We start from the raw sequence: 24,087 nt of genomic DNA, 5'->3' as shown, positions 1-24,087 counted from the left end.
ATCAAATAGCAGGGGGAGAAATCGTAGTATAGTGATAGTAAAAAGTAAAGCAAGGGAAAAGGGGTAGCAATGTGATTCAAAGGAGAAAGAAGAAGCGGTACATAATAGAAATACACGCGTGCACACGCGCTCTTTGCTGCATTCTCGGCTGTGTATGTGGCCCATTGCTGTTGACATTCCAACGATCAATTTTTGTATCACCCACCACAAACCCTGTTGCATAGCATGAATGTGTCACTTTTGACTTTTTTTATTCTTATGATTGATGATCCATGAGTCATTAGATTATATAGATGTATCGCCATGGAGAATATTAGAGGGATCATACTTGCATGAACACATCGCGTTGTTGATCATCCATGAATGAAACCGGTGCAGGGTTATAGTATCCACGTTGTGACTTTTCATCAATACATAGTTGGATCACGCCTTGGGTGGGGTGTTCTTGTCGATGTTCTCGACGCAAAACGACGGCTGCTGCAATGACCATGTAGATCTCCGCTGCAAGCACAAGAACAATCAAATACTTGAAACCATGAATTACATTGACAGCAAGACAAGGCCATTCACCATGAACATTTCTATTCAAAAGGCACATGTCATGCCATCCCATGTAATCCGTCCAACTCGTTACCAGTTCTTCACCCAAGAATCCGCTTTGCATCAACGCCATCATGGTCTTGCGATCAAACATGATACAAAAGGTCCAGCTAAGAGCCAATCCCAAAGGCATCAATACATGACAGCAAATCAAATCCAATGCCAATGAGGGTGAAGAGGATGAGGATTCATCGTTGTCTTTTTTCCGATTGTGGTTTAAAAGCAAAAAGAGTGGACAAAATACGGATGCTTGTGCTGCCACCAAGGTCGATATCAGTCGTCGATCTTGAACCATTTCCAATAAAATTGTCGTTTGATGTTGATGACTATTGCCGCTGCCGCCGCCAAACAACGAAAAGATCGGCACCGTGTGTAGACTATACACCGAAAGAGACGCCGCCACAATGACGATGGCTAGCACTAGCACCGTTGTACGTGTCCAGAATACGCATGATAGAATCCTCGTTGATAATTTGGATGAAGGTGGCATGACGCTGTATGTGCTATGTATGTATGTGTAAAAGAAAAAAGAGAGAGAAAAAATGAAAGAGAATGAAAAAAGAAGCGCGCCTACTAATGTATTGCAGAAGTGCTGCAAAAAACCGAAAACATAAGATATGAAAAAAGGGGTCGTGCAGGAGACACATTTTCTTCAGGGGTTAGGTAAGTGACCAAGTACGAAGCAACATGCGAATTAAGACAAACAAGGAATCATCGAAAAGTGATCTATGCGCCTGGTTGCAGCACTTTGTTTAGCTACACACGACATTGAAATGTGTCAATGTTAGCAAGGTCTGTGTTGCACTACCACGACTACTACTACTCTTCCATGTGCGTGATGTTGTTGTGGTGTGCGCTATCATTTTATGGATCTGCATCACCTAGTCATAAAAGTTTTAGTGTATGATGGGATGGCTCTAGTAGTGAGGAGAAGTGATATGGTAAATTCTCCTGTGCACGTCTACTAAATCATATGCACATGTTTTATTCATGTCAAAAGCAACCAGTGTCTTTTATTGTGATACATGCGTGCAATCTGAAGAAGAAGGGATGATGATTGTTGGGGGGGGTAAGATCCCTCGTGACATGTTTGTAACAACAACAAATATTGACGTTTCATTCCTTGGGTATAGGTGTCATGTCATAGAAGGGTGATGGATCGACAAAGGTAAAGGGATTGATCGTTGCGGCGACCTAAAAGCACATTTAGCCAGTGATGGCCCTTGCATTAAGTTATTGAGAGAGCGGCCTCTAGCGCGTGAAATCAAGCCCGAGCATAAATATCCATAAATGGTCAGTGTTGGTACTCATGAGCCTTGTACAAAAACGTAATCCCTATCGGCTGTTGTCTCCACACACCATTACCAATGCAAAGCAAATTGCCTAAACTACCGAGTCTATTAATACTATTACATCTCCCCCGGATTATACGTGCAATGATGCAGTAGTAGTAGTCTTGGCTAGATATACAATAGCAGCAGCAGCAGCAGTAGTAGTAGTAATAGCATTGATGCATTGTTTAATAAGGTAGAATAGGATTCATTGTCTATGATAAAAGATGAATGAGTGTGTAAAAAGAAAGAAAGAGAGAAAAGGAGCTAGTGTTATTTTGTTCTCTATGGATCCAAGATATTCCATCGAGCAGCAGCAGCAGCAGCACCGTCGAGTCACAAGGGATTGGAAGTGAGCAAGCCATATCACACTGTCACCTATCTTACTCGGCACTTGTCAGAAGGGAGGATAAACTTGCTTCTTTTTCACTCTTTTATCCGCTCCACAATGTCGTCTCAGAGCCCATCAGCACGACAAGAACAACCACGGTACTTTTGTTACAGCTGCAATGCCGAAGTACCCATCTATATGGCCCCCGATCCGACCTGTCAGCATTGTAATGAGCAATTTGTTCAAGAGGTAAAGCCTACTTTCCTTGGTCTACTTTTGCACCTTACTGAATCGTCGACTTGATAGATTGATGCTGAGAGTGATCCCCAAAGCTTTCTAAACGGTGGACACGATGACGCAGTAAACGACGACGAAGGCGGCCACCGTCCACATGCTTATTTTCGATACGATAGCCGAGCCGGGAACGAGGATGATGTGTTACAGTTTCTGGATTCCTTTGCACCGAGAGACGAGGATGGTGGTGGTGGTGGTGGTCAAGGAGGCAACAATCGACCTTCCATACCTGCCATGTCAGCCATGTTACAGAATATGGTGACCATGATGTTGCAACAAACAACTGAAGCTAGTATGGGTGGTGGGCCTATGGCTGCTGGTGCCGCCGGTGGTGGTAATACGACGGCTTCTGGTACAGGAAATGAGGATGGTACAACAACAACATCAACCGAGAACAATGAACAAGGAGAGAATCAACAACGACGTGGTGGTCATCCACAACCTGTACTCTTTTATGGTGGTATGGTGGATGGCAATTTTCAATTACGACCTATGCCAATGCCAACAGCACAACCACGAGGTGGTGAAGAAGGAGAAGGTGGAAACACTACTGGAGAAGGTGGTGGTCAAGGAACAGGTGCTGGTGATAATCGTATGAATGGTATTAGCAGGTAAGAAAAAGAAAATGATGATGGTATTGCATTCAGTGATTAACCATATATGAAAACCAGTTTATTGCAACTCTTGGCTGGCTTGGGAGAAGGCATGGTTGGCAATCCAAATGATTATGTCTTTTCACAAGATGGATTTGACAATATCATTACTCAGCTGATGGAGCAAGCAGGCGGGTAAGCTGACAAGGCTATATCTTGTGAATGCATAATTTATACTCACGTGTTGTATTTGCATAGTCGAAATGCACCTCCTCCCGCATCCGAGACCGTCATTGATTCATTACCAAAAAGAAAACTGACCGATGAGGAAGTTGGTGAGGAAACTTTACTATGATGATGATAGGAGTGGATGCTGATTGTTCTTTTAGCTGAACAAGTGGATTGCGCTGTTTGTAAGGAGGAATTTGTGCCCACCGAGGAAGCTATCGAATTGCCTTGTCAGCACATGTTCCACGAAGATTGTATTAAACCATGGCTCAAGGTGAATGGCACTTGTCCAGTATGGTAAGTGAAAAAGTGTGATGATGGATAAAAACAACCCCCTAATCCCCTCTTTTTTTTCTAGTCGACATTCCGTTTCGCCTGAAAAGAAGGATCAACCAGAAAATAGTCAAGCATCATCTGATGGTGGTGATAATGCACGTTCTTCGACTTCCAATGCGTCTACTTCCACTGATCAACAAGGCAACAATCGATCCACCTTTCAACAAACAATGATGGAGAACATGCGTCGAATGTATTTCCCAACAGCCGCAGGATGGACAGCACGACCTGCTTCAGAATCACCCCATAACAACAACAATCAAGCATCGTCAAGCGATCATAATGGAAGCAACAACAACAACAACAACTCTAATACCCCTCAGCACCAACCATCCTCCGATTCCACCCACAACAATGATAATATGGATCTTGACCTTGATTAGAAAAGACAAAAAATGGCAGATGATTCCACATCCACGCATGCACACACACGCACACACACATATATAGCGCTTTCTTGTACATGATCTGATACAGAAGAAAAAAAAGAGACAAAAGACATCTAGATTGAAAAATGTTGTGGGGGTATATGTATTGCATCTTTAGGAGGTATGCTGTTTGGCAAGTCGATAACGTGATTTGAGTGAGAATGATATCAGGGCAACAGAGATAGCGAGAATTCCAATGCACGTGATAATGGCATACACACAGCCGAGATAAATAGTGGTGGATCCATTTAGCAGTGTCTATGGTAAGAATCCATGTTAGTGTCTCATCACGTGGTATCGGTTGCCATGACTACTTGCCACATAGGATGCGCCAAAATGTGATATCAAGACCCAGGCAACCCTAAGCATCCCTGATAGCTGCTGAACGTTGTAGAATCCTTCAAATGCAACGACCATCCATGCCATGTGCAATAACGAAAACAACATTGTGTCGATAGCTATTATGTCAGCTTGTTAGTCTTTCATCGTAACCTACTTTGCATGCTATGACCTACCTGAAATGAAAAAGCTAGTTGCTTGAGGACACGAGGGGCACATCATAACACCGGGACCAATGGATTCAACGAGGATCGAAATGTAACTCACGAGCGATGTTGTAAGTGCGTATCCAAATCCAGTGACAAAGGCAAAGATGGATCGATTGTAAGGAGAATTCTTGTTCTTGGAAGCTATATTCAACCCTGCCTCTGAACGCCTATGAAAACATTATGAGATGGATGTCGCGCATGAATGAATATAATACATACCGCATCAACAAGAAAAAGAACCATCGGAAGAGCTCTTGGATAAGCACACTATAGGCTATGCTCACGGCGTGAAGTGATTGGGTAGCCTTGGCGAAGTACCATATGACGCTTGATATCAGGAGGGCAATAAGGCAAAAGAAAGCACTACAGCAAACGATCGTCAATACGAAGGTCATACGCTTAACACAATGGGCTCTTTACCTTGCGACCATCAGCAACACATGCTGTGCATTACGACCAATGTAAAGGAAAAAGATGGAGAGAATCGGACTATAGGCGACCAGCAAGCATCCAAAGAATGTGTATAGCGACATGAAGTTTCATGAAAGGAGAAGCTTTAGATTTCCTGGTCGGTGCTTGACAACCGCATTCACGGGCTGTGTCACATTGCTATCTTCACTTTATGCCAAACTTCATCACAACGTTGATTACTGTTGGATGAGTGAACGCATTGTTGTAACGCTATCTCTTTATCATCAACTTTCACTCGCTACTGGATCCAAACAATGAGGATAATCCGATACTATGATCTCTAAATCAAGGCAACAACAGTGCTCATGGATACCCCTTGACGACGCTTAATTAATAGACGTTGGATACATGGAAATAAAAGATGGCTATATGTATATTTTTGTGCCGGTAGTATCCCTTCTTTCTATACATCATGTAGGTAGAAATCCGAGATTTTGGACATCGACTTCACGTGATCCAATCACCATAGCATGCATAATCTTGTATAATGGATGGTCTCTTTCTCATTGATTGAGGATCCACACATTGAGGATGTCAAGATAAGATGATACGTGCTGTTGCTAGTGTATGGGCTGGGTATAGGGATGATGTTACAATAATAAGAATGGCAGTAGTCATTTACGCTATGCTATGAATTTGTGCTGTTTAGCCTATGACCATACACCGTTTTCCGATAAAGAGCAAGCAAGGAGGTAGTATGTAGTAGCCTTGATTTCTATCCGAGAATAAGGCCATAAAACGTGTGTGTGTTGATACACTGCAAGCAATTACAAGGTAAGCGTTTTAAACCAGCATTGGTAATTGAATTACAAAGGATAATATCAATAAAGAGACATTGCATGCATTATTCATAGTTCTGGATGGATGATTGTGGAGGTTGCCATGGGGATGGGTGATATGGTAGTAGTGTGTTACGTCACAACAAGAGCAGATTGGGTGCTGCTCGAGCGGGGGGCAAGCAAATTTTCGATCCCATCAACAAAAACTCTTCCTCTCTCTCTTTGTCCAAGGCAGCTACCAAACTTCCACTCGGCTGTTACATTTCTTCACCTTTCCGATTGTTGGACAATACCCCCCTACTCCTCCCTACTCTTGAAGCTCATGTTCTCTCGCATTGCGCCCGCAACTAAGCGCTCTGTTCAGCAGGCCTTCAAACCTACTGTTCAGGTAAATGGAACTCCAACCCATCAACAACAATACACGCGCCCCTCCTTGTCGACATGGCATCAACTCATAGTCCAACTTTTCTTTTACAGGCCCGTTTCGCCTCGACCAAGCCCCATGTTACTGAAGTAGGTGTCTTTTGTGTGTTTGGATGATACAACAACATGGTTTCGAAAAAAAAAGATTTGACTTACATGTTTTTATAAACAGCAACCCAAGCAATTTGCTGCCGTTACTGCTGGTATCGTTGGTGCTACAGGTCTTGCCTACATGTACGCCGACAGCGAGCTCTCTGCCAACATGGCCGATGAAGGTCTTCATCCCCCACACCACCCATGGGCTCACAGTGGTCCTTTGAGCACATACGATCACGCTGCGTACGTAATTCATATCCACACAGCAACGACACGAATCAATCGCTAACAACACCTATCTCAATGCAGCATTCGTCGTGGTTATCAAGTTTACAGAGAAGTCTGCTCAGCATGCCATTCTCTTGATCGTATCGCATGGAGAAACTTGATCGGTGTCTCTCACACTGAGGAAGAAGTTAAGGCTATGGCTGAGGAAGTTGAATATGAGGATGGTCCTGATGAGAATGGCGAGATGTTCATGCGTCCTGGCAAGGTATGTAATAGTGGTTGTGTGTGCGTATACAAGTGGAAATGCTCTATGATATCAACGTATCATCTACTACTACTATAGCCTTCTGATTACATGCCCCGTCCTTATCCCAATGAGGAAGCTGCTCGTGCAGGTAACGCTGGTTCCTTGCCTCCAGATCTTTCTTTGATCACCAAGGCTCGTCACGGTGGTGAGGTAAATAACATAGTCAAGAGAGGGATGGAGAGAGAGCTTGATCATTCATATTTGGTATGATGATGATGATAGGATTACGTCTTTGCTCTTCTCACTGGCTATATGGATCCTCCTGGTGGTGTTGAGGTTCGTGAAGGCATGAACTACAACCCTTACTTCCCTGGTGGTGCTATTGCCATGGCTCGTGTCTTGTTTGATGAAGTTGTCGAATACGAAGACGGTACTCCTGCTACCACCTCTCAGTTGGCTAAGGATGTTTCCACTTTCCTTGCATGGGCTGCTGAACCCGAACATGATGAACGCAAGAAGATGGGTATGAAGGCCACCATCATCCTCTCTGGTTTGACTCTTCTCTCCCTCTGGCTCAAGCGTTTCAAGTGGTCCCCTATCAAGACTAGAAAGATCGTGTACAAGTAAGTAACCTTTTACAATGACATGTGAAAGAGCGATCCAAAATGCTAAATGCTACCCTTTTTCTTTTAGCCCTCCCAAGTAAACCAAAACCACCCTCATGTTGTGTGAGCAAGTTAAAGTAGACAATTCCATCCTTTTGCTTTTCTTGCCATGTATTCTCAAGAGATACTCAAAACAAGGACATAATTACGATTTTAGACGAGTACATTCATTTTCTATGCCTTTTCAAAATGTTGGCTTTGTATGTGTGTGTATGTGTGTGTAACTGGATCAAGTATCTATGGCGTGACATAATTTTTTCTTTGGTATTCAACCACGGCTGAGATGATCAGCAGCAGCAAAAGTAGTATAAGTTGAGCATGGTAAAAAGTTGTCGCAGTAATAACGGATCGGGTCTTGTAGTAGTAGAGCGAGGCAACAAGGGACCCCTATGCACGAGGGTTACACCCGAGCGAGATATGACCATTTTCCACATTCTTTACATCAACTCCGGGAATAACGAGCGACAATAATGTTGTATTCAAATTAGATTTACCCCATGCAACCCATTGACAATCCATATGACTAAGACAGCAACATGTGGTTTAAGATTAAAATGGCACAGCAGAAACGAGTTTAAAAGAGAAATGACTGAATGATGGGGTGGGGTTGAAGAGAGAGAGAGTGAGTGTGAGAGTGTGAGTGAAAGAGAATTAAAAGTGACATCTACAACAAAGTGCACTTGACACCACCCTTCTTCTTTTGTCTCACAGTGAGAGCAGCTCTTGTGGCATGTTCAAACACTTCACGGACGCCTTCACCAGTCTTGGCTGAGCATTCAAGATACTTGTAAGCTTGGATCTTTTGAGCAACGCTAGCTCCCTACCAGAGACGATAAATGGCGTAAGATGCTGAGCCCCAAAACGCAACCATCATCATCATCACCATCATTTCCCCCACCCCGAAAATACCTCTTCGAATGCAACAGGTCTCTGAGAGTTCTTTCGAAGTTCTTCAATGGTGGCAGGATCGTTACGCAAATCCTTCTTGCATCCAACAAGCAAAACAGGAAGGTCATGGCAAAAGTGATGCACCTCGGAGATCCACTATAGTAATCCCTAATGTTAGTTTATGCAACCATGACATGTATGTAATGTGATCATCGAACCTTTTCTTGAACGTTATCAAGTGAATCGGGAGAATCAACAGCAAAGCAAATCATGATGACATGAGAATCAGGGTAAGACAAAGGACGAAGACGATCGTAATCTTCCTGGCCTATAGATAAACAACAACAAACCTCGTTAGTATGGGGGAAAGGTCGATCCTTTTGATGATGGTGATGATGCTTACCAGCTGTATCCCAAAGTGCCAATTCAACGTGCTTTCCATCCACTTCGACATCGGACACATAGTTCTCAAAGACGGTGGGGACATAAAACTTGATTGATCATCAGTATTGTTGCATCCAATAGTGTATCCATGTGCATGATAGCTATACCTCAGGGAAAGTACCCTTGGAAAAGACAATCAACAAACAGGTCTTGCCACAGGCACCGTCACCAACAATAACGAGTTTCCTTCTGATTTCAGACATGCTGTACAAAGACGAGAGAGAGAGAGAGGGAGAGGGTAGGATGAGTATCACGAATGAGGGGGGGAAATCGAGACTTTTTTGTTCTTACCTGTGCTGTAATGGGAAGATAAAGAGGAAAAAGAAGAAAAAAGAACACAGCGTCAGATAAAACACGATAAAGGCATTACCCACGCCCACCATCTCCTGTTCCCATTCACCCCGCCTTGTTCTCGCACGTTCTCCCCTTGTCCATCTCGCCCCTCTCGTTGTCATTGGTGTGTGTGAAAGACTGCATTGTATAGAGAAGACAATACTTGCTCCCATATAAAAGTAGTCTTTGTGTCCAAGTGTCCATGTAAATAAAGGAAATAGGTAAACTGTACCTTGAAAAAAAATGTGTGTGGATGAAATGATAAGCGTCGACGAAGAACTGCGAGCGCGTCTGCTTTTGAGCAGTAAAGCTACAAGTGTCGTGACTGGCGGCTAAGTAGTTGGCTGTGTTCACACTCACGCTCGGACCTTTGGCTCAGCACAAACGTATGTAACTCATTCACACATTTACGTACACGGCTTGGCAACAGCTGACAGTAAACAACTCTCCCCCAACACAGCACCCGCCACGCACGTTCTATCTCATCAGCTGCTGCGGCACTCGACTTGCTGTAATTTGAGCCACAATTTCAAAAACGGCAGGAAGCAATAATCCATATTCGTTCATTTGTCCGAAGATGATGCTTTATCGTTCTTTCATTAGCACTGTGGCGCCGACATTTCCATCCAACGCCACCATGTATCATCATGATGATACCACTTTTTGGTTGCCAAGGATACCCCCCTTTCCCTATCACCATCCAAAAATAGTCAGCTGAGTCCATCTGATCACACACACGCTCACTACGCTTCATCATCATCATCACCCATGGTCCATTTTGTACAATACACAGCTTTTGTGTCACTAGACCACTCTTTCTTTCATCCTATTCTCCCAGAACCACAAAGTCATGATGGTAGAACAAGCGATATTACATAAGGAAAGCAATTTTGCTAATTTTGTATCGCACATGCAAGGTATCTTTGTACGTATTACCAATGTTCGTTCATTATCAAAATATGACAAGGCAACATTTTACTACTACTACCACCGGCATCATCATCGATTTCCAAGAAAGCTCATAAATAGATATAATTGTATTTAGTAATCAACGCTTAATCTATGGCGTTTTGGGTGTAAATGATGGCAGAAAAAGCTTCGAGTTCTTTGCTATAAACAAATTCCTACATATCGACCATCATGATCTTTTAGATCTCCTGTCACACACACCACCGTTCACTCCTTCCTTACATTAAGATATTCATTTCCGGATATCACAAGATGAGCCTGTCGACTGACACCAGGTAAAAGATTGGCCAGCGTTGTCTTTTTAGTTGCTGCTTGGTTATCATCCACAAGCGGTTCGGCAAAAGCATGTCGATAAAAGACACCAAAGGCTTGGTCAAGACATGAATTGAGGACATGGGAAAATGCATCACTAATAATGACGAGATTTGAGCACGTGGAAAATCCATGCAATAAGTGTCACATTCATCCTACATACCTATTAATGTATGCCCTTGTCTCATCCAGCAGTGATCTCAACTTGATTGATGATAGCCGTGGAAAGTCATCCCCAACGCCTGTTTTATCCAAAAGTTCTCTAGTGCCATCCAAGTCCTGTGGTAACATCCAAGACCGTATACTTTCAAGATGATGAAGAAGCGAGTGTTAACTTGTAGAATAGCTGATTGCCTCGCTTTGGGGGTACTTGCCTTTCTGATAATGCACCATCACTATCCCATTCTATGTGCCGTCGTAATTGTTGGGTGATCACTTTTGCATCCTTGTAGTTGATCAATCGTTTCAGCGATACGCTAAATTCATGGCAATGTGTGAGGATGATGATAGCATGAAATACTTTTTCCGATATACCTCTTTAAGGTCTCATCCACTGCTTCTTTGACTTGTTGGTAGCAAAGTCTCCATCCTCTATGCAATAGCCACCAACATGCTCCGAGATACACATCTTCAGTCTGTGGGTCGATGGATGGGCTCTGCTGTAGATGAAGCGTTGGTTCGCTACGTGTACCAGCTGACCATTCGTAACGATTGCAGCGTCCAAGGATGTTCAGCTGGATTTGCATCAAGAGGATCAACAAGGTAACTGAATAAATCGACGTGAATGTGCGTATGAAGCCTTGACAACAAACAATTAGCTTTTCAGTCGCCGCCAAAGTGTCACCATGGCAACCAAAACTTACTCTTCTCTTTGATTTCCTCCCAAAGTAGATACTTGGTTTCTTTGTCCAAAATCCCTTCCTGATCCTTATCATCATCATCTGATTGCTGTTTCTCGAGCTTCCTTGATCGTTGCAGCTTTTGCCAACATGTCTCGACATTTATCTCTTTAAAGATTTGTTCACCCAAAGTCGGCAAGAGAGATAGGACCGTAAAGACACAATCGTTTTGGTTTTGCTGAAAGAGTCGTCGCAACCTATGAATAAATGAACTATTACCACCACAATGCATAACCCCATAAAGAGAGCAAGCATACGTTTCTTTGCTATTCGCATGTTGTTGATGGTCTCGAATCTTGCCAGCTGCATAACGGCCGATCAGGTAGCTTCCACCACCAATGGCTGCAGTGACGAGAATGCCGCCACGATGCCGCCTCGTGTACTTTTTCAACGACTGCAGCATACAATATCGCTTGAGTATTCTCGGGAACAAAAAGACAACAGGGCGGGAAGTGGGGGGAGGGTTAAGGGGAGAGAGTCATTGACCCCACACATTTGTCCCTATGACCCCAATATCACATGGAGTTCCTTTCAAGGACCACTTTAAGCTTTGCATGAATACCAAGCAACCTTTGAACATTTCATCCATATCATCGTAGTTCGTAAAGGGGCCCATTATTGATGGACCATGACATTGTAATCTTTTCAAAGCTGCAAAGATGATCCCAATTACTGCTTATCCATTTTACCTCTCATGACATAAATTAATTACCCTTAATCCATATCATCAGTCTTTTGTTACAGCAAGCGCCTCCAATCAAGGTTACAGTAGCAGTAATGTAACTTTTTAAGAGTGCTCTTTTATTTCGAATACAAAGAAAGCATTGGCAGCGTTATGGAACAAACACTTCTACTCCTCGGTCATAGCAGCTTCTAATACCAAGATTTCCTTAAGCGTATATCATAAAATGAAAGGGTATTCATTGTTGAAACGATATGATGCAACTAGTATCTTACAAAGAGTCGTGGGTTGTATCTATGATGAATTCATTGTGTGCTGCGTTGAGTACTAAGGAGAGAGAGGAAACGAATCTTATTGGCGGAAGTTGAATGGGCGGCTGGCTGGGTGTGGGAGGGGTAGCGTATCCAATGGATGGATTCAAGGCATCAAGAAACCTTCTCTTTTTACCACCTAATATAACGGTATGTAACCAGCAAAGCGATAATGATGAAAGAAATGGATGGATGAGTCCATGGATCGATGGATGAATGTACTAAACGAATGGATGTATAGAAATGGGTCGCGTGATTCGTGCTCAAAGAAAGGGTGCCGGAAGCATCTTCAAGGCTCACACTGTCGGTCGCAAGGGTGCTGCCCAATTCCGTGTTGCTGACTATGCTGAACGCCACGGTTACATTCGCGGTCTTGTCAAGGAAATCATTCACGATCCTGGTCGTGGTGCTCCTCTCGCTAAGGTAATGGAATCAAATGATACAAGCTTCATTGTGTATCGGTTTACTTACTTTATATGGCTATTCTTTATAGGTCGTCTTCCGCGATCCCTACAAGTAAATATCACCTCACTCAAAAAGCAAAAAGTAGTAGGATCAAGATATTGATACATTGGATGTTCTATAGGTACAAGCTTCGCACCGAAACTTTCATTGCTACCGAAGGCATGTACACCGGCCAATTTGTCTACTGTGGCAAGAAGGCCAGCTTGACCATTGGTAACGTTCTCCCTCTTGCCTCCATGCCCGAAGGTACCGTTATCTGCAACGTTGAAGAAAAGTATGGTGATCGTGGTGCTCTTGCCCGTACCTCCGGTAACTATGCTACCATCGTTGGTCACGGTGAAGATGGCAAGACCCGTATTCGTCTTCCTTCCGGTGCCAAGAAGGTTGTCCCCTCCACCTCCCGTGCTGCCGTCGGTATCGTTGCTGGTGGTGGTCGTATTGACAAGCCCCTCTTGAAGGCTGGTCGTGCTTACCATGCCGCCAAGGCCAAGCGTAACAACTGGCCCCGTACTCGTGGTGTTGCCATGAACCCCGTGGACCATCCTCACGGTGGTGGTAACCATCAGCACATTGGTAAGGCTTCTACTATGGCTCGTGATTCTCCTGCTGGTCAAAAGGTCGGTCTCATCGCTGCCAGAAGAACCGGTTTGCTTCGTGGTACCAAGAAGATCAAGGATTAAATGGTTGCTTGAAATTGCTTTCAAATCCAAATACATATTTTTCAATCGACTCTTTTGTTTTACATGATTCAAATCGTTTATCGATGGGATGGAAATTATCGTGATGCAAAAAGGCTTTTTGGATCAATCATTTGAGGGACATTATGGGACCATCCACAAGATACCTTTATACATAAATGGGGGTGTATTCTATAGTACAATAGTGATCTGACTCTTTTATTGTTGGATGTTTATAATGCGTACAGAGTGATCTTGGCCTCCAGAAGCGAGTTGGAATACATCCTTCTTTGCTGGGTGCAATCGCCATGACAACGACCGTACAACGCCCACATGACATAATCTATCCCATTGTTATGAGCCATTTGTATGATACTCAAATGATTGTATACATACCTATCGTCAACGTTGGCCCACAATGCCCACTGAGTGATGTCTTGTTCGGATGCAGCAATCAGCTTGATTTGTCCATTTTCTAAACCAACAGCAAGAAGGTATCTAAATAAAACGGCAAATGAGAAAAACATGGTCATTGAATAGTATAGCATCCCATATGTCTTACCGGCCATCCATCAATGCTGGTGCAAAGTCAACAGCAGTAATAGCTTCCTCAAATTTGATAGTAGCAATGCACTTCCATTCACCATCAGCCTGTGACCAAATCTTGACCGTTTTATCTCTGGAGCCAGTAGCAAACATAGAATCATCATGTGTCCAAGAACAATCCCAAATGATACGGGCATGAGCCTTGTTTTTGAAGGCAAGTTGATAAGGTGCGTCTATAATCCATGATGTGTGAGATGGGTGCATACAACATGATTGATCCGGTGGCATTTACCTGCATCTCCTTGCACTCGTTTTGAAAGTGACCATACTCGATCTCTGGATACAGTCAAAAGCCATTCATCGTTGTGTGAGAAGCGAGCACGAGTCACAGTAAGTGTATGTGCTGCAATCTTGTTCTTGACCTCCTTCCAGTTTGACGTATCAAAAAGTCGAATCACGGCGTGATCAGGTGTTGCTGCCTATTCATGATACCTTCATCAATGATCCATTTGTACAATAAAATCAATCATCCATTCATTACCTTGCATCCAGATGCGATATACTTGCCATCATGGCTGCCTTCAACACAAATGATCTCATAGCCGTGTCCATATCTAAAATGATGTTAGCCCAAGTGGCAAAGAAATGATTGATAGGATGATACATACAATTTCTCCACTTCGGGCCAAAGAGTATGCTGCAGCAAATGTTCTTCAAATGGAGGGTGTTGCATGATTTCTGTAAAACCTGTGGGCGTGGATGACGAATGTGAAAAGCTTTGCAAAGCAGTATGGTCTTCTTCAGCGTTGGTCATTTCCTCCACATCTCCTTCGAAAACTGCCTTGTTGGATAAGCCCAATGCTGGCAAATTGGCAGCCACAGGTCGACTTGTCTTTTTTTTTAAATTGACGAGTTAATATGGAAGCACACGCACGCTTTCAATGAATCCATATGATACTTACTGCTTCTGATGCCATGTTGTTTTCTCCTGTTAAGCCAGCAAGACTTTCCACGCATGCTTTGGGAGCATCAAACACACGCAAAACCTTTTCATCGGCACCACAGACATATTGCCAATCATGCACAAACGAGATACACTTGAGATCATAGCCATGAATTTGTGGACGGCCCATTTCGTGCCATGAAGTGACCTTGTTGCCTTCAACATCTCGTACCCAAGGCGCGAATAGGCGAGCTGTTTGATCAAGACTACGCTTGGCATTAATATCCATGCTGCTGCAATATCCATTTTCGTCTTACCTAGCAGATAGCAAGAAACGAGAATTGGGATCCCATGTTACACTCTCGACAGCCTTGAAATGACCACTGATAGATACTTGTGGCTCCCAATGATTATCATCTAAGTATTGCAATGAGTTATCATGTCGATAGTATGGCTATCAGCAGCAGCTCACCTTCATCATTGGATACATTCTTCCAGAGATGGAATGATCCATTGGCGCCGTGGGATAAGACATGATGACCATCGGGACCAAAAAGTGCACCACAGAATCCAAGATAGCTGTTGCCACCAATATCACCCATACGAACCTATAGACTCATCACGTGAGTCATGTCATCTCCAATTTGCTTCCTCATTATTACCTCGTTGATCCACACACCCGTTGCTGGATCAGGACTCCAAATCATCATTGATTTGTCGCTTGACGCGGATAAAAGTCGCATGGGTTGGGTATATTGAACCTTGCCATCAGCATCAGCCTTCATTTGTGGTCGTTCCCAGCACACACTGTACACCCAGTCATCGTGACCCATCAACAGAGCTTCGAACATGAGAGAGAATTGTTGTTTACTAGAGCAATACGCCAACCGATTATTATACGCCCATTGAAAAAGTAATACAGCTTACCTGTTTCCATCATCCACTTGCACCAAATGAGCCTTTGTGCTCAACTCGGCATTCTCCCCTGTCCTATTTTGGTACTTCAGTACCCCGTCTCAATTTTGCTAGCCATGTATCACTTACAAAGCGTTCTCTTGTAAAGCTTGGAGTAAATCATCGGTCAATTCACCATTGGATGGCTCTTCCTTTGTGGCAACAGGAGAAGAAGGAGAGGCTTGATGGGGTGAGATCTTCCATAGACGGATGTATCGATCCTGAGAACCACTGGCAAGCATCAAATCTCCATAGCGAAGCGTGTGGTTGGTTGCAGTAGCATCTTCTTGACTACCCGTATACGTGGCAAAAGCGAGAGATCGAACCCAATTATCATGTCCTTGAAGCACATGAGCCTTTTCAAATTGTCCTCCTTTTTGTTGGATGAAAATGGTGATCTTCTTGTCGGTGTGGCCGCATGCAAGAATAGGAACTGACAACAACATCCCTTGGTAAGATGACCATGTCTCATGTTTCGTTTCATCCTTTTTACTTACTCTTTGTGCCGGGAAGATGGGAAAGAGCCAATGTAGTTGGATACTTGTTGCCACACTCGATCACTTGCAGCAAGGTAACTTCATCTAATAATGCCTTGTTAATGTTGCATAAACAAAACGAAACCTGGATGATAGTTACCATTAGCATCATCTGCCTCACGTCTTTCCCATATACGAATGGTGCCATCAGCACTTCCAGTAGCGAACAAATCAGTGGTACCGGGAATTGAACGGGATCGTAAGCACCCAACAGCTTCAACAGCACCGGTGTGTCCTTCCAATGTTGCAGAGTTCACCCAATCTCCAGCTGTATTCTTCTTCCAAATCTTGGCCGTCTTATCAGCAGATCCAGAAACCAACGCGACGTCATGAAGTTCGGCTTCGTGGCCTAACAGAGTAGAAGTAAAATAGGCTTTAGCTGATCATGTCTATCTATACACACGTGTACGTGTTGCTGAATAGTACCTCGTTCGATAAACTCGACGCAAACAACACGGTCCGTATGTCCTGGAAGCGTCTCGATGATGCCACTATTATGCTTGTCCTTTGTAAAGGTGAGTCAATGACAATGTGGAGCCATGATCAATGTTCCAAAGTGGGCTTACCAGAGGGTTGTATAAAGCGATCAGCTGGTTGGCACCGAATGCTACGAGCCCATTGAGACCCCAGGAAGCAGCATGGGTTGTCCGATTGCAACCGATCGAGATGTGTTCTTTGGAAATGTGGGGCATGTCGATCGCAAAAGTCAAAGGGATACAGTGAAAATCCGGCTTGCTCTATTTTTCGCTCTTAGTCACACCGACCGAATGCTGAAATCATGCATCATCCCAGCCCTTGCTTGTTGTTCTCCTCGACTTAGTAACACGACAAAAGGCATGATTACTACAACCACGTCCTCAAGAGCTGTTAGTAGCGTTTGATCCCTTGCATTTGACAACATTCTTGACAAGTCGAAGCTGGCATTTCCTTTACAATAAAGAGGTCACGAGGCCTGATATTTATTCCTGTGTTCTATGTATTCGAGAATCTTGAGAATGAAGCATTTGAACGACTAAGCAGTGTAATCATGTGCTGCATATACGCTCCAAGATTTGATTACAACATCAAGCTCATTCCCCAAGACGAGGTCCTTCTCATTGTATGCTGATGATCAACAAGCAGGATCCCTTGGGGAAAAAAGTTTATTGCTTTAAACAACATAGGCGGTGTGCATGATACAAGCATGATAGAAGATGCCGCTTTAGACGATTACAGCATCTCAAATGCTATTCACATCATCAATCCATACGCTGATGCAAAGGAGCACGATCTTCATGGTGCAGCACCCGATCCGTCATCGCATGAAACATGTCAAGCAACAATGCCTCGTCAATGTCAACTATAATTAACATAAACAAAGACTCTTCTCGACATCCTTGTCATCTCTTTTAAAGGTGAACTAGTCAATTAGTCTCAAGTCTCAAGTAGGAGTAAATAAACATGATCTTTTTTTATTCTGACATTTGGGGTTTTCTTCTACTCATAAACAATTCACTTGGTTTTGTTTCACAGTAGCAGGCTTTTTACTTGGCACATTGGTTTCACTAGGTTTATCCGAATGTTGTCAAGGCCTGGAATTGTCTGGACTAATGTTTCACATAGGTTGGCCTGCTGCAGGTGCGGGAGCGGTGTTGGTGTTAGCATTGGGATCGCCACCAGCAGCATTAGGGTCATTGCTTTGGGGAGCAGCAGCATTAGTAGTACCATCACCACTGGGGCTAGCAGCTGGTGCGGAAGCAGCAGCACCACTAGCATTAGGATCAGCAGCACCAGTAGCGTTGGGACCGGCTGTGCCTTGAGATGATGGGTCACCACCAGTAGCGTTGGGATCGGTTGTGCCTTGGGATGATGTATCGCCACCCGAAGCATTAGGATCAGAGCCAGCAGTAGCGTTAGGGTCACCACCAGAAGCATTAGGATCGGTGCCAGTAGTAGCGTTAGGGTCACCACCAGTAGTAGCATTAGGATCAGCTCCACCAGTAGCATTAGGGTCACCACCAGTAGCATTAGGATCACCACCTGTAGCATTAGGATCAGCTCCACCAGTAGCGTTAGGGTCACCACCTGTAGCATTAGGATCAGCTCCACCAGTTGCGTTAGGGTCACCACCTGTAGCATTAGGATCACCACCAGCAGCATTAGGGTCACCACCTGTAGCATTAGGATCAGCTCCACCAGCAGCATTAGGATCGCCACCTGTAGCATTAGGATCACCACCAGCAGCGTTAGGGTCGCCACCAGCAGCGTTAGGATCGCCACCAGCAGCGTTAGGATCACCACCAGTAGTAGTATCGGTTACATTGCCAGTGTAATCACCGGGAATGATACGCAAACATCCATATTCAGAGCGACCTGTAGGGCAATCCTCCTAAAATAATATAAAAACAAGTTTATCTTGGATGAGTAAAAAAAGGAAGCTTTGACTATAAGGTTAAGTATTACCTTATTTTGGCAACAGCGCATACAGAATCGGTTGCTGCTAGGCTCAATCATACCAACAAAGTAGGGATAACCCTTACACGAAGCACCAGTAGGTTTGCCTTGGCCATGGTTATCGTATTGACCACCACCATCATTGACATCAAGGTTGTACTTTGAGCGATCAATGTAACCAGTAACTTGCTCATAGGTCGAATTCTTTTGATAATGGGCAACAGTGACAAAGCCTATGGATGATAAGGTGAGCAACCATGTTGATAAGGTCCACATAATAGTAGTGATGATGTGGTATGTTACCTTCAGGCAAATCATCAGCGTCCTTTACGGAGGTAGAGCCCATACAGAAAGGCTTGCCTTGTGTTTCGTAAAGAGCAACATTCAATCCAGGTTGAGGGGGCAAAAAGAGACAAAAGTTATCTTGATCTTGAATAGCAATTTCTGGGTTTTGCTGCGAAGGTGGTTGCGAAGGTTGAGGTTGTACTTGTGAAGAAGAAGCGGATGGTTGTTGAGCGGATTGAGAGGGTTGCTGAGATGAAGATGGCGGTTGTTGTTGTGGTGGTTGCTGCTGTTGGTCAGGCTGCTGTGGTGTGGGTGCAGCATTAACGGCGGCAAGGCACAATGCCAAACCACAGAGAAAGCGTGCAGAAACCATAATAATGAATGTGTGTGTGTGGTTAAACGAGTGGATAGGAGAGGGATAAAGAGATAAAGAAGAAGAAAAAAAGGAAGAGGGAAAGGAAGGCGCGAAAATACGACCATCACTTTGAGAAGCTTGGGCTCTTAATATAGAGAAACAACTGACACTAGCTGCTTGCCCATTCCTTTTGCGGTATATTAACCCTGAAAAGAGTTTAATGCAAAGATTTACCGTCGTAAATCCTTAGTGCTTTTGAGTTGGAACCAAACGTGCATCATCTTTCGGATTATGCTATGTTGCTTTATTAGTCAAAGTTTCTTTGACATTAATCTATTTGTGTTCCTATGTGCTTAAAATAAGGATTGGGTTGTCGTCGATCACTTGACATCTTCGGATTATTATTGTCTTTGTGTTGCTAGGTGGAGAACAATGAATGTTTTATTACTTCAACATGCACTTGTTGATGCTTCTTCTTCAAGCAGACATCTTATTATCAGCATTGCTATTGTTGGTTATGCTGAATTACAACGTATATGAGAGTGGGTATTGTTCATCATCTCAGTTCAGGGGTAAAAGTGATTTGCAGTGGTGGGATTATTCTCCTGCTGGTCCAGGTGTCGGTGATGTTGCAAGTGTCACTGCCAAGAATCAGCCATGTGTGTTGCCTACTTGATTTGTAGCGGTCCTTAAATGAGACGCTGTTCTTTGTATACTCGCACACACATACACCTTTCCGTTTTCTACATCAACATCGTGCATGAGCAAAGTGGTCGATAAAGCGGTGGACAAAGCAGGGCCTTTATTTATTGCCATTGGCGTCTTCCTCATTGACCTGTGCGTCCTTGCTTTTTATGGCGTCGTTTTCCCGTACTCGCATGCGTGGTCTGATGCTTCTTTCTTTGGCAAAGTATGGATCGCTCTCGTTTTGACATTCACGTTATACATGGTCTACTGCATACACTTCCACTATTATATGGCTATAAAGACACCACCTGGTAGTACAACAACAACAACAACAACCAGCAGCTCCAGTAGTAATCCATCAACTCTTGATTCATCAACCAGCAACCGTCAGGTACGGCTTGTTTTATTGGGATGTGCATCCATCATTGATCTATCACTAATACAGCATACAACATCTTAGGAACATGATGCGAATGGTCGTGAAATGCTCTTGGATATGGAAGAATCAGGAACAGTAAAGCTATGCAAGAAATGTAAGCCTTGGATTAAGTCCGATGGCTGTACCGGATATGGCTGACATTTTCATGCATCCATCCAATGTAGGTCATTTGCCAAAACCTGAACGAGCGCATCATTGCAGCGTATGTAACAAATGTATCATGCGTTTTGATCACCACTGTAAGTAGCTTGGTTTGTCGTTGGGGGGACTACAAGGACTGATACGAGTTATTCATAACAATAGGTCCATGGATCCACAATTGCGTCGGCCACTTTAATCATCGATACTTTGTCCTATTCATGACCTACCTGGTACTCTCCGCTGCTTACTTTGTCTATTTTGGTTGGAGGCCTTTTATCATTTCGATGGATGTGGTGAACAGTGATGTAAGTAGGAGGAGGATCAATAGGAGCTTGGCGTTTGAGATCTCTGATTGTCTTTTGATTCATAGTGGCCATATTACTTTCCACGACCCTTAATGGCGTTTTGCATCATTCTTGCTATTTGTATGGGATTGGCAATCGGTAAGTGGTGTGGTACTTTTGTGAAGCATGGGTTTGTATGCCATGAGTTAATCATGTGCTTGGTTTGTTAGGCGGTCTTTGTGGTTGGCATTATTTTTTAGTATGTATCACCGAGCACCACGAAAACGACATGATTTATACTTATACCGCATCGCGTGCATAGATCCTCACTGGACAAACCACGGTGGAGTACTACAACAACGACTACGACAAACGTCAATGCAAGCGACAAGGCGAGGTATATAGACATGCGCATACACCATGGAAAGGGGTAACACAGGCTCACATGATGATTCTGCACATCCTAGGTCTTTATCAACATGTACGATTTTGGGGTCAAGCAAAACTTTTATTATTTCTTCAACATTTGCGAGCGCTTGTAAGTGGCACGATTACTCTTTTTGCAGTAGTCTATGGGCGATGGTGGAGTTTTAGGTTGTCTCATGCCTTATTTTGCATATGTTTAGTCCCTGGTATACTGTGCTTTATCCTATACCCATTCCGCCTCGGGTAAGTTGGATGGGCGGGGATGTGGGTTGTGCGGAGAACAAGATAGTGGGGCTGATAAACTTTAATTTTTTCTCGGTAGGGAAATGGACGTGTATTCGAGAAATGCGAAGCATTCTACCTATTACCCCGATCGCGCCAAAACGAATATATGCAGATGCAGAATGAAAGCCAAGAGATTGACGACATGAAAGACTTTTAAATTATGGCATCAACACACACACACACATATTCACTTGTATCACTCAACAGCATCCTCCTCCTTGTACACATCATCACCACACGCACATCATACATATATAATACAAATGATTATATCTTTTTCGCTGGCACCAATGATTCAGCAGGCGCTTTATGTATCAGCTTATAATAAGAAGGAAAGATGTACAATGTATGCGGGATTGAAAGGGGGGATCTGAATGAAGACACACGTGTTGTTGTTGTGTATATGCGTAAAAGTTTTGATCATGATTTAAGCGAGCGGGTGAAGCGGTTGATCCATCGTTTAGCAACCGATGGTCGTCGTGACACAGAAGAAGGTGTGGCTGGTGCTGCGGAATAGGATGATGAAGGTTCGCTACTGCTGGTGACACTTGTAGCTGTGGAATTGGAGTAAGGATGGTCACTCACAAGAGATGGACGACGACTACTGTTATTGGATGTTGTACGCGTGCTTGCACTATGACTTTGCTCCATTCTAACACTGCGACGAGGATGATAGGATTGGGGTCGTGGAGTGGTTGCTGGAGCAGATCGGATCGACATGTTGCTGGGTTGCGGCGGTGCTGAATAATTACAAGGTGCTACTGGATGATGATGATGACGATGATGTGTTGTGGTGGTGGTTGTGGAACGTCGCTGATACGGAGGGTATCCTTTTCTGTAAGCGAGCATGGCGAGCGGGACTTCTTCGTCTTTATCGCTTGGCGTTACACAAAGTGCGGATGATGCACGTTGTTTTTGTTGCTGATGTATTTCTTTTTCCTCGGCAATCGATGCCATACGGTATTGCTGTGGTGGCATTGGTGCTTGCACAGACATTGGTCGTCGTGGTTTTCTCCCATTGCTATTATTACTGTGGCTGCTGCTCGTAGTGCTGATAGTAGACATACGATGACTACTACGAGGACGTCGATAAGAAGAATCGGATGATGATGATGGTGCCATCATTGGTTGTTGTTGAGGCGTCGTATTCGAGTAGTAATAAACAGGTGCATACAAGTATTGTGGCTGTGGAGGAGGTTGTGGGTATTGATTCTGTGGAATAAAGTGTGGTGATGTTGGCGTGCCGGATGATGTAACAATGATGGGGTAGCCGTAATGACCTGCATTGGGTTGTGGCCAGTAGGGTGATTGTTGCTGGTGATAATTCATGAAAATGAGGACTCGATGAAAGGATGAAAAATGTTTGTTTTAGAGGGTGTAAGAGAAATTGAAAAAGAAGAAAGAAAATAAAGCCGTTGGCAGTCAACCCAGGTGTGTTTTAGTATAGGGCGTCGGCCAGCTACCATAATGCATGTATAGCACGATGCTGTGGGACACTGACAACCAATGGATGAGTCGTGTAACTGTGGCCGCGGTTGTTGTCTTTATTGCAGCATGTGTGTGAGTGCAGTAAATCTTTCAGCGCATCTCTTGGTTTATTGAGGATATGCATGTTGTTCAATTCGCCGCCTAATCCTTTTCTTTCCCCATCACCCCCTTTAACATCTTGCTGCAGCAAAAGCATCCTACTACTGCTGTAGTTGCCCCTAAAACACCCTTGTTTACCCCAATAACTATAAGCTTCTTGGCGTCATCGCGTGTGTATATATTTATGCAGTTTTAGCTCACACACATAATCCAATACTTATTGCGATCACGTTCTCTTATTGGGCGGATTAATCTGTAAGAGGATATTCACACATCTCTTCACTTGCCTTCCTCGGGTATTATGCCGCGCCCAAACGTTAAAGTGGCAATCCACAGAGGCGCCGCTGCTGCTGTCAGAGAATATTAAAACCACATGGCGTGTGTATCCATGATATTGTCTGGGTTGTTATGGAGATGTATGTATTCAAAGGAGCTTCGTGTAGATTTAAGGCTCCTCGCATGTCCCGATCCTCCTTACAGCACTTGAAAACGTGCTTTGCCACACACACATCATCATCATCATCATCCATGTATTCACCATTGCACTTAATTGCCACACATAATGAACAAGAAACTTGATGTATAGACCAATGCTTTTTTATACCAAT

The 24,087-nt window shown here is 43.8% G+C and overlaps 11 protein-coding genes across 11 annotated transcripts; 4 read left to right on the top strand and 7 right to left on the bottom strand.

Moving 5' to 3' along the window:
- Positions 1-322: 322 nt before the first annotated feature.
- O0I10_010631 (uncharacterized protein) lies at positions 323-1,090 on the bottom strand (the record flags this gene model as incomplete). Its single annotated transcript, XM_058490610.1, has 1 exon — positions 323-1,090. The coding sequence occupies one exon, from the start codon at positions 1,088-1,090 to the stop codon at positions 323-325; it is 768 nt and encodes a 255-aa protein (XP_058338623.1).
- Positions 1,091-2,379: 1,289 nt separating this feature from the next.
- On the top strand, positions 2,380-4,096 carry O0I10_010630 (uncharacterized protein; the record flags this gene model as incomplete). Its single annotated transcript, XM_058490609.1, has 6 exons — positions 2,380-2,511; positions 2,569-3,167; positions 3,228-3,344; positions 3,408-3,484; positions 3,539-3,674; positions 3,736-4,096. 6 exons carry the CDS (start codon positions 2,380-2,382, stop codon positions 4,094-4,096), a joined length of 1,422 nt encoding a protein of 473 aa, XP_058338622.1.
- A 159-nt stretch (positions 4,097-4,255) lies between these two features.
- Positions 4,256-5,222, bottom strand: O0I10_010629 (uncharacterized protein; the record flags this gene model as incomplete). The annotated part of the gene is made up of 5 exons (XM_058490608.1): positions 4,256-4,399; positions 4,460-4,599; positions 4,657-4,856; positions 4,909-5,052; positions 5,110-5,222. 5 exons carry the CDS (start codon positions 5,220-5,222, stop codon positions 4,256-4,258), a joined length of 741 nt encoding a protein of 246 aa, XP_058338621.1.
- A 1,039-nt stretch (positions 5,223-6,261) lies between these two features.
- O0I10_010628 (uncharacterized protein) lies at positions 6,262-7,560 on the top strand (the record flags this gene model as incomplete). Its single annotated transcript, XM_058490607.1, has 6 exons — positions 6,262-6,327; positions 6,417-6,452; positions 6,535-6,701; positions 6,768-6,951; positions 7,030-7,143; positions 7,216-7,560. 6 exons carry the CDS (start codon positions 6,262-6,264, stop codon positions 7,558-7,560), a joined length of 912 nt encoding a protein of 303 aa, XP_058338620.1.
- Positions 7,561-8,262: 702 nt separating this feature from the next.
- O0I10_010627 (GTP-binding protein rho1) lies at positions 8,263-9,133 on the bottom strand (the record flags this gene model as incomplete). The annotated part of the gene is made up of 5 exons (XM_058490606.1): positions 8,263-8,418; positions 8,508-8,642; positions 8,705-8,814; positions 8,890-8,977; positions 9,038-9,133. The coding sequence occupies 5 exons, from the start codon at positions 9,131-9,133 to the stop codon at positions 8,263-8,265; spliced, it is 585 nt and encodes a 194-aa protein (XP_058338619.1).
- A 1,185-nt stretch (positions 9,134-10,318) lies between these two features.
- On the bottom strand, positions 10,319-11,846 carry O0I10_010626 (uncharacterized protein; the record flags this gene model as incomplete). Its single annotated transcript, XM_058490605.1, has 7 exons — positions 10,319-10,387; positions 10,455-10,641; positions 10,708-10,848; positions 10,919-11,020; positions 11,079-11,343; positions 11,408-11,640; positions 11,701-11,846. 7 exons carry the CDS (start codon positions 11,844-11,846, stop codon positions 10,319-10,321), a joined length of 1,143 nt encoding a protein of 380 aa, XP_058338618.1.
- An 833-nt stretch (positions 11,847-12,679) lies between these two features.
- On the top strand, positions 12,680-13,581 carry O0I10_010625 (60S ribosomal protein L8; the record flags this gene model as incomplete). Its single annotated transcript, XM_058490604.1, has 3 exons — positions 12,680-12,859; positions 12,930-12,952; positions 13,023-13,581. 3 exons carry the CDS (start codon positions 12,680-12,682, stop codon positions 13,579-13,581), a joined length of 762 nt encoding a protein of 253 aa, XP_058338617.1.
- A 216-nt stretch (positions 13,582-13,797) lies between these two features.
- Positions 13,798-17,249, bottom strand: O0I10_010624 (uncharacterized protein; the record flags this gene model as incomplete). The annotated part of the gene is made up of 16 exons (XM_058490603.1): positions 13,798-13,921; positions 13,975-14,076; positions 14,141-14,357; positions 14,417-14,603; positions 14,666-14,738; positions 14,793-15,016; positions 15,087-15,333; positions 15,385-15,484; positions 15,540-15,675; positions 15,730-15,937; positions 15,995-16,057; positions 16,112-16,454; positions 16,519-16,602; positions 16,658-16,906; positions 16,984-17,062; positions 17,124-17,249. The coding sequence occupies 16 exons, from the start codon at positions 17,247-17,249 to the stop codon at positions 13,798-13,800; spliced, it is 2,562 nt and encodes an 853-aa protein (XP_058338616.1).
- Positions 17,250-18,151: 902 nt separating this feature from the next.
- O0I10_010623 (uncharacterized protein) lies at positions 18,152-19,648 on the bottom strand (the record flags this gene model as incomplete). Its single annotated transcript, XM_058490602.1, has 3 exons — positions 18,152-18,925; positions 19,000-19,223; positions 19,294-19,648. The coding sequence occupies 3 exons, from the start codon at positions 19,646-19,648 to the stop codon at positions 18,152-18,154; spliced, it is 1,353 nt and encodes a 450-aa protein (XP_058338615.1).
- A 742-nt stretch (positions 19,649-20,390) lies between these two features.
- On the top strand, positions 20,391-22,049 carry O0I10_010622 (uncharacterized protein; the record flags this gene model as incomplete). The annotated part of the gene is made up of 10 exons (XM_058490601.1): positions 20,391-20,708; positions 20,778-20,850; positions 20,921-20,995; positions 21,060-21,202; positions 21,268-21,340; positions 21,412-21,440; positions 21,504-21,578; positions 21,649-21,719; positions 21,808-21,850; positions 21,930-22,049. The coding sequence occupies 10 exons, from the start codon at positions 20,391-20,393 to the stop codon at positions 22,047-22,049; spliced, it is 1,020 nt and encodes a 339-aa protein (XP_058338614.1).
- A 263-nt stretch (positions 22,050-22,312) lies between these two features.
- Positions 22,313-23,221, bottom strand: O0I10_010621 (uncharacterized protein; the record flags this gene model as incomplete). The annotated part of the gene is made up of 1 exon (XM_058490600.1): positions 22,313-23,221. One exon carries the CDS (start codon positions 23,219-23,221, stop codon positions 22,313-22,315), a length of 909 nt encoding a protein of 302 aa, XP_058338613.1.
- Between the last annotated feature and the right edge of the window lie 866 nt (positions 23,222-24,087).

This window comes from Lichtheimia ornata, assembly GCF_029851405.1.
Source record: "Lichtheimia ornata isolate CBS 291.66 chromosome Unknown scaffold00073, whole genome shotgun sequence".
In the NCBI taxonomy this organism is placed as follows: Eukaryota; Fungi; Mucoromycota; class Mucoromycetes; order Mucorales; family Lichtheimiaceae; genus Lichtheimia; species Lichtheimia ornata.
This window is presented reverse-complemented; position numbering and strand designations above follow the sequence as displayed.